The sequence below is a fragment of the Dasypus novemcinctus genome, chromosome 20, assembly GCF_030445035.2.
Source record: "Dasypus novemcinctus isolate mDasNov1 chromosome 20, mDasNov1.1.hap2, whole genome shotgun sequence".
In the NCBI taxonomy this organism is placed as follows: Eukaryota; Metazoa; Chordata; class Mammalia; order Cingulata; family Dasypodidae; genus Dasypus; species Dasypus novemcinctus.
This window is the reverse complement of record NC_080692.1, coordinates 32,132,466-32,141,716: the sequence shown is the minus strand read 5'-3', so window position 1 is coordinate 32,141,716 and position 9,251 is coordinate 32,132,466. Positions and strand designations below refer to the sequence as shown.

The following is a 9,251-nucleotide window of genomic DNA, read 5'->3' as shown; positions in this document are numbered from 1 at the left end:
AGCCCAACTCATTTTTATCATTAGGTTTCCATAGCTTCTCCCATATGTAGGTTTTCTAGTATCTTTTTTTGGAGCTATTTGAGAAATAAATGAGTTAATATATATAAAAAGAGCTTTACACTGTGTTTGGGACAAGGTGAATACTCAATAAAATTTCCTATTATGAGGTAGGAAAATTATGCCTAAAATTTTATTGCACTAAGTAATTTTACTTCTTGTTTGTCCATCTTTTTTCCACATTTACCAATGTAGTTTTAAACAATGATTTGAGGTTCAGACATTAAAGAAACTCCCTCTCACCTTCTTTAATCTTAATCAAAGTGTTCCTATTACAAAGTACACCGATAATTTCCTGTATTGTGGTACCCAGAACATTTTAGAAGGTAGTAAGTGTACTACTTCCTCCTCATCATATACCTACGTGGCTCACCATTAGATGATTCAACATTATTAAAAACCCACTTTTCCCTTCTTTTAAAATTTCTTCTTATTCAACTTTTAGGTTCTTTAGGTTTCAGCTGAACTCTGATGTCAAGTTCCACTCTTCAAGAGCAATTATCTTTCTGCATCAACTTTGGAACATCATTTCTCATGGCAGGTATGTGCAATGTCAATTGGAAAATTTTAGAAGAAAAATAATATCAAAAGAGTTTTTAAGGATATGTATAACTTCAGGGCAAAGCGTTAAGAGGAAAATAGATATTTTTAAGCTTGCTATGTGTCAGCACTTTCTGCTTTTATTTTAATGCCTTGTTTCTTCATCTGGCAACTTAGAAATCATTTATGAAGCTTCTCTGGCAGTTTTAAAGAGTGCCTTCTGATATGCACACTTCTAACTTCTGAACGAGATCCTAATTTACCTTGTTTTATTATGATGAGCATAATTCTAGAATAGAACTAACTGGAAAATACTCTATATAAGTAACACAGTATCTTAAAAATTGTTTATTTTTAATTCACAAATTGTATTCTGACATCCAAATGTCATTCAGATCTCTTACTGGGAAGGCACCTAATGTAATGCAGCATCTCCTAAAGTTAAACAGTTTTACACAAGCAGTCTATAACCAGGTAATTTGGGTATAAAGAAAATAATTATCTTGGTCTGTGAAATGAACCCAGCTCAGTATGGCACTGCCCATGTATAGGAGGTGGAAGCTCTCATCCCACCAGGTCCACAATCCTCCTATCTCTTCTCATCCCTAAAATACTTCTATAAAGCAATGAGCAACTAGACATTTTTCAGGGCCAAAGTTGCATTGAGATTAGCAGGACACATTCCCAAAGAGTGTTACAACAGTAATAATGATAGAATAGGTTAAATGAAAAACTCTGAGCTCCATCTTGAATTTGATTTTTCACCTGTATAATTACTAACTTTGATGCCTTGAGAAAATAACATTCTTTTAATAGGAATCATACTATCTACTTTATTATTTTAGGAGAGAATAAAAATAAATATCAATTATGTAAACCCATAAAGCCGAGGCTGTTCTCTTTTTACGCTGGATCACTGTGCTTCTCTGTCCATTTTAAAAATAAATAGGAAATCCTCTTTAGAGTGTTTTAGAAACAGAGCTAGTGTAGAGTAAAATGTATGTATAAGCTCCTGAAAGATAAAGCATACCAAATACAAACTATGGCATTTAATGGAATAGCTTCTTTTTTCAATGGCTCATTGATAGGATGACTATGCTGCCAAATCAAAGACCCAGAGATTAAAAGATGCCTTTTTAAATCCATTGAGTTTATGATGAAACTTAGAGTTTCACAGACTTCTACTTTTAAGAGCTCAGCCCTTGTGTTGTTCTTTAAATCTTTGCCCTTTGTCATTTTTTCTACAGCTTTTCAGACCTCTCCATGGAATTTGATTTCTGTGATATTAGGAGCAATGTGCCTTTTGTTGATGGCCACTTTGGGAATTTTGTGGAACTATTGTAAGGAATTTTTATAAATTTTAAAGTTTTATGAAGATTAATACTGTGGTTAAATTATTTCATAATGGAGCTTATATTTTATTAACATGTAATATTTTACTATTTCATGGATACACTTAAGCCTGGACCTAACTACCTAAATTTCTAATCATCCCATATAGCACAGACTAAACAAAGTCTTCTGTCCACATTGTCTTCAGGACCCACCAGTGAAGCCCAGGAAGGTAGGTGTTTACTCCTAGCTCACACTTTCCTCTCAATCTTCCTTCGCTGCTGCTGTACTTATGCCTTAGTATACAGTGTCCTAGTTCTGCAATGCTAAATCCTATTCATCCAGGGAGTCTCAACTCAAAGTCCAATTTTGAATTTTCTAGTTTTCCCCAAGTGAATGCCAAGTCGTCTCACACACTGATGTGATCATATAGCACTTCACTGATATTTTTTCCCTTCAGCTTCAGAGCTATTCATTTTTCAAGTATTTAAATTACCACCATGCTTCATGAGTTCTGTTACTGAAGATAAGAAATGTTATGGATGCTATCACTGCTAAACCATATGATCAGACTTCAGATTAATTGTTTTGTCTTCACTTTTGAAAAAACTTACTCAAAACATAAAACATAATTGTGTCAATGCAGTGTTCTTTGCTCTCTCACAAAATATGCTGAAATGCTCTCTTCCTTTTAATCTATCTGGTTAATTCCTTTTTCTAAGGTAGAGCTTAGCCTTAGGCCACCCAGTTAAATATAGTTCTTCTCTTCTCTTGCCACCCCATGCTTTGCTACATGCTGTTTTAGCATACTAATTTTTTTGTAAACTTATCAAATTATTATTCAGTATAATTAATATATGTTTGAAATTTCAATAATTCTATCTGTAGAATAAAATTTCCATGAAGAAAGAAGATCGTGTGTGACGAATTCACGTTTATAACCCCTGAAAATAGCAACTTACAGTGAATATAGTAGATTCTCAAAGATTATTTGGAAGAAAAAATTGATAAATAACAAATTTTTGAGTAGTAATGAACAGTGGAAATTCTGAAATCTCCAATTTCATCAATCAGGTTGTATTTTTTCTCAGGTTCTGACTGCCGTTCTTGCCAAGAAAAGTGGATTGGGTACAGATGCAACTGATTAATATACAAGGCAGATTGTTACAAAATTATTTTGAAAAATATGTTTTCCATGTGAGTGTTTCGGAGTTTATAAGGAAAGAGGATATCTAAGCCTTGATCACCGGAAAGTATAATTTTTTTTCTTGCCCAAATTCCTTGCTTTATGCTTATTCATCAGTAAAAGAATCACTTACTTATATATTGACTGTTTTATTCTCTGCTCAATCCCAAAGATTCCTTTACTAAAAGTCATGTGAGAAATACTGCAAAATTCCCATTGAGGGTAAGGGGAGAGCAGGTCTATTTTTGAGGATTTTCTTCGGAAATAGAAGAGGCCCGGGTATAACAAAGAGGTCTGATGCTCATGGTGTGACTGAGATCTTCCAGTCCTCACAGCCACCAAAAGCCAATTTCCATTTACAGCTGTTGCAGGTTCATCTTCAAAAATTTGGATTCACAGCCCTATTTGTTTTCCGGTTTTATATTTCAGTCTAATGAATATAATTAAGTACCAAAGTTAATTTCCATAGAGAAAGAGCCAGAAGAAAAAAGAATCTCTTATGTCTTATTTCTCAAAATTTAAATATAATAGGATTACAAAACAGAACTCTTTGCACTCATGTATGAAAATTGATTTAGGAAAAATATGCTTAAGTTATATGATGAAAGTGGTAGGTTAGAATGTATCACCTGTCTTAATACAGACTAAGATGGCTTACGCATTGTACTTTCTGGATATTTAAAATGTTTTGGCTGTATGGTCCATGTGTTTTCAAAATAATACATTTTAACTAAACTAAAAAAAAAAAGGAATACCTACAGGTTTTTCTCATTGTGTTTATGTTATCTATTGCAGTGTACCGAAACACCCCATACTTAATGGCATAAAAACTCTCAGGTCCTTATCGCTTGTGTTTCTGGGGGTTGGCTGGGGAGGGGTCATCTGGGGTAGCTCTTTTTTCCACCCCTAGGCTCACCTGCAGCCACAATTTGCACTGCAGCATCCCTGACAGCAGCCACAAGCCCGGCCCCTTGGCTGGGATGGCAGGAAGGCCGGGTCTATCTCCTCTTGGTCTTGCCCTTCTTCGTCATTCATTCTGCTGGCCCTTTCTCTGCATGTGCCTGCCAAGCAGGAGAGACAACCTGCTGTCCACGGCAGGTCTACTCCTCAGCACAGCAAAAGCTTCAGGGCCTCTTAAGGACTAGACTCCGGAATTGAAGAATTTCAAGCCCACCATGTCCTATTGCCTATAGCAGGTCAGAGATGGTCCAGACTTGATGTGGGAGGGGACTACACAAAGGTGTGACTACAAGGAGATCACATGCTTTGGGGTCACTTTATAAAATTCAACCTGATATATTCATCAATTAACCATTTAGTCATAAGCCAATGAAAGTGAAAACTGAAATTTAACATTGTGCTACTGACCATTGCTGTTTAGTGTCACAGGCAAAGGCAGGCTTATGTTCATAGATTGATGGATCCTGATTCCCTATATGAGTCCATTCAGTCAATCAAAAATGACTTATTTAATTTGATTGGTTTGATGCAGAAAGAAAATCAAGCAAAATCTGGACTTGGGAAGATGACTCAGTTATCTCTATTAATTATGAGTAATGAAAATCATAGATTTTTGATCACCTCTAACTAAATGGTTTTCTATTTTTAAAGGTAGTAACCTTTGGGGCTTCCACGGCAAAAATGTAAGGAAGTTAATTGGTAAGGACTACTAGCATGAAGCATAATACCTCTGGAATTGTATCATATTTGTTCTCATCTCTGTCTATGCTTACTTGAATAAAAGTTTTTTCCGATTTAGAAGCTCAAAACAATGACAGAGAATAGGATTTGGAAGCTGAATTTGATATTTGGGAACTCAGTTTTGCCATGAGTTGATGCTAACTCAAGCATACCTGAGCTAAGTGCATTGTTCCTGCTCCCAGCGGAAGACTGGCCTGGTAGAGAGAGCCACGAAGTACTGTTTGTACCACTCCACATTCTCCCTAGCACAGCTCACCCAGATGGAGGACCCTGTAACCACTGTATGACACTCATTTGGAACCGTGTTTGTGTTCCAGAAGGCGGATGGTGACCAATCATAAGAGACAAGCCACTCTTACTTTTGGTCTGGGTGGTCTGCTTCCATTGTAATCTAGTCTTGAAATTGGGGGTACAGGCCCAGTTCTTACCCTATGCATAGGTTTGCCCCTGCTTTGAGCCTCTCTTATGTTTCCAGGGATTCTCTTTGGGGCTAAGTGGTGACTCTGGAGATTTAAGATAGCAGAGTAGGGCAAGGTAGGCTGCACTCCTCCTCCCGAAACTGCCGCAAGTTAGGCAGGTTTACTGGGCAGGAGGGAAGCAGCAGGACTGGGGGATAATCAGAGAGGGCAGATAGAGGAGGGATACCCCATTGACAGGAAGAAGGAAGCCATGGGAGCTAAGGCAGGCAAGCCAGAACCCAGTTGGCTCAGTGGGAGAGGGAAGCTGGGGACTCTTCCCTGGAGACCAGTTCTCAGCAGGCTCCAAGAGTGAGGAAAGCCACTGGGCATCTAGGCTGCATCCCAGTGCCCAGCAGGCTCTCAAAGTGGGGAGCAGCAGGGCAAACAGTATTGGGGATCAGGACCCAGACCGCTCAGGGGGAGAGAGAAGTATGGGGTCAGAGCAGATGTGAGTCAGATGTTCAGGAAAAGCAGAAATGCCAGCTGGTGCTGAAGTGGCTGCAGGGAGAGGGGAGGGAGGAGTTGATCAGGTGGGCTGGCACACCTGCCGATGCTGGGAGAGAGAGGAATTGGGTCAGTGAGGGGGTTTGCTGACAGGCGCCCAGCTGCCTGGATGAGAGGGGAGCCAAAGAAGCACCTGGTGGGCTCTCAGACGCCCAAGCAACCTGAGGGAAAGGGGGCGAGGGAGGTGCCCCCGAGCAGTCTGATACCCAAAGAGCCCAGAAGAGAAAGGAGCCAGAGAGCGATCCGGAGGCTGTCAGGCACCCAAACAGCTCTCTGGGGAGTGGGAGTTGCAGGACAAGCAAGGAAGTGTTGTGACAGGGAATTTAGTCTAAATTTCTCTTTTTTAAAGATTTGTTTATTTATTTATTTGTTTGTTCCGTATTTTTTTCTCTACATCCAAGTGCTTTACCTTTGGAGGGTGTGCCTCAAGGTAATTGAATGGTGAACAATGGCAGCCTGAGATGGTTGCTGACAGGGAGACCTGGTTGTTTTTTTATTTCTGTTAAAATTGCAAAAAACAAAAAGAGTAACTGCCTTCAAGTGAAAGAAAATGAGAACTAAACATTTCAAAACTTATGGAGTGAGAGAGCAGATATAGCTGATATAGCTCAAGTGTTGAGTACCTGCCTCTGACATGGGAGGTCCCAGGTTTGGTTCCTGGTGTCTCCTAAAGAACACAAAGAAACAATGAGCAGACTATGAGCAGACATCAAGCAAAAACATTGAGCAGGCAATGAGCAAAACCAATGAGCAGACAACAAGCAAACAACAAGTAGACAATGAGCAAAAGCAACCAAGTAGGGAGTGGACATGTCTCCAGCAGTTGAGGAGGTTCCTGTTTCAGCTTCAGTGCATCCTCCAGAAAAAAACAGGCAATGAGCAAACAGAAAGGAAAATAAAGCAAAACAAAACAAAACAAAACAAAAACAAAAAGCAAAACAGAGCAGGGAAAAGAATAAAACAATGGGCAAACAGACAAAGAAGTCATCTCAGGGAGAGGGTGGGAACTTATGGGATGCAGGAAACCAGTGCTGAGATGGAAATTTACAGCCATAAATTCTTATATTAAAAAAGAAGAAAGCACTAAAATCAAGGACCTAACTGCACATATGGAGGAACTACAAAAACAAAAACAAAAACAGAAAAACAAAACAAAAAAAATTAATCCCAAAGCAATCAGGATTAAGGAAATAACAAAGATTAGAGGAAAACAAAATAAATAGAATTTAAAATAAAACACTAGAAAAAATTTACAATACCAAACACTGGTTCTTTGAGAAGATTAATAAAATTGACAAACTCTTAGGTAGACTAACAAAGAGAAAAAAGAGAGAAGATGCAAATAAAATAAAAAACAATAGAGAGGTGTCACCACTGATCGCACAGAAATAAAGGGTATCATAAGAGGATACTTTGAAAAACTGCATGCTAAAAAGATGGATATCTTAGATTAAATGGAAAAATTTCTAGAAGCACACCATCAACCTACATTAATGAAAGATGAAATAGAAGAACTCGACAGATCAATCCCAAGTAGTGAGATTGAATTTGTCATCAAAATCCTCCCAACCAAGAAATGCCAGGATCAGATGGTTTCATGGGTGATTTCTTCCAATTGTTCTGGAAAGAACTACACCAATCCTGCTTAAACTCTTCCAGAAAAATAGAAGTGGAGGGAGCATTACCTGACTGATTCTATGATGTCAACATTGCCCTAACACCAAAGCTGCATAAAGATATCCCAAGAAGAGAAAACTATAGACCAATCTCTCCAATGAATTTAGATGCTAAAATCCTTAACAAAATACTTGCTAATTGTATTCAAAACCTATCAAATTACTTATACACCATGATTAACTGGCTTTTATCCCAGGTATGCAAGTATCAAACAGTGTAATACACCACATTAACATACTAAAAGAAAATAAGTCACAGCGATCTTCTCTATTGATGCAGAAGAAGTATTTGTCAAGATATTGCATCATTTCTTGATAAAAACACTCTGACAGTTAGGAATTAAAGGAAACTTCCTCAACACGACAATGATGCCCACTATTGCCTCACTTATTTAACATTGCATTAGTTGTACTTGCTTGAGCACTTAGGCAAGAAAAGAAATAAAAGGAATCCGAATAGGAAAGGAAGAAGTAAAACTTTCACTATTTGCAGATGACATGACCCTATATGTAGAAAGCACCTGAAAATCTACAACAAAGCTGAGTGAGACCTGAAACTCAGCAGAGTTGTAGTCAACACCTTATCTCCAGTTCATTGGACTTGCCCAGGATAATGAAAAAAATTCTGATTAGGGGCAACCCCCTACTCCCCAAAAAAACAGAGTATCTAAAAATACAAACAAAAGCAGTTCCTCCCATCTGCCCCATGAGATCTAAGCCCCCTCTCCATCTCAGGCAGGGTAGGCTTCACCATCCCCAAATCCTCAAGGTTGAGGAGAACAAACATAAGGGATGAATGCATCCATGGATAAAGAAACTTATTAATATTGCAGTAATGGAAGAACATGTAACACTGCTATAAAGATAGTGGTTACTAGAAGTTCCAAGAGGAGTGGGAGGGAATAATAGGTGGAACATAGGGCATTTATAGGGCATTAGAATTAAGCGTAAACCACAATGTAAACTACAGACTTTTGTTAGTAGCAATGCTTCAATATTTATTCATCAATTTTAAAAAGTGTACGACACAATTGTGGGGTGTTATTAATAGGAGAAGTAGTGGAGGATGTATACTTTTGATGTACTTTTTCCATACTCTAAAATGTCTTTAAAAATAAAATTTAGTATTTTTTTTTAAATGCTTGTTTCTCTTGTAAGGAAAACTCCTGAGTGCAGCCTATCTTGAGTTTGGCTACTAATTTGTGCTCCTCATGGTGATATCTGTATGTGCCATTAGCTTAATTTAAAGGAATAATTGAGAAGAGTTTAGAAACTGATCAGTCCCCTGTTAATCATTTCCACCCTATCCCCTGGATGATTGCCATACTGTTACTAGTGATGCCCCAGAGAATTGCTGGACAGATTTCCCCTCAAGAAGCTTAAGTACAGATGTTGGCTATTTCTGATTAAAAGGAGATACATTTATTTTCAAAACAATTGAAAGAAAATCTATGTGACATTCTCTAATGAATATAGGATAATTTAGGATACTTGAAAGAATGATGGTCATCCTATATTTATATATGCATATTTAGTATAAGGAAGTATTTCTAGGATCAGATTATAATTGTGACCTTATCCATGGATACGCACTGTTCAGAGCTTTTTTGAACTCTCTCTCACTGTAAGACCTTCCCTCACAACTCCATGTAAAATTGCATCTCTCCCAGGTCTTCCAATTCCCCTTCTTTGTTTCATATTTCTCCCTGTTTCTTATTCCATTTGAGAAACTATTTTACACATGCATATTTTTATTTCTGACTCCTGGGATGGAGAAGGAGTTCAGAGAAGACAGAC

General features: G+C 37.9%; 1 protein-coding gene across 1 annotated transcript; it reads left to right on the top strand.

The window, feature by feature from the left end:
* Positions 1 to 433: 433 nt before the first annotated feature.
* Positions 434 to 3,812, top strand: LOC101428380 (natural killer cells antigen CD94-like). Its single transcript, XM_004451233.2, has 4 exons — positions 434 to 598; positions 1,845 to 1,937; positions 2,099 to 2,161; positions 3,021 to 3,812. The coding sequence occupies exons 1-4, from the start codon at positions 529 to 531 to the stop codon at positions 3,071 to 3,073; spliced, it is 279 nt and encodes a 92-aa protein (XP_004451290.1). The 5' UTR covers positions 434 to 528; the 3' UTR covers positions 3,074 to 3,812.
* The last annotated feature ends 5,439 nt before the right edge of the window (positions 3,813 to 9,251 follow it).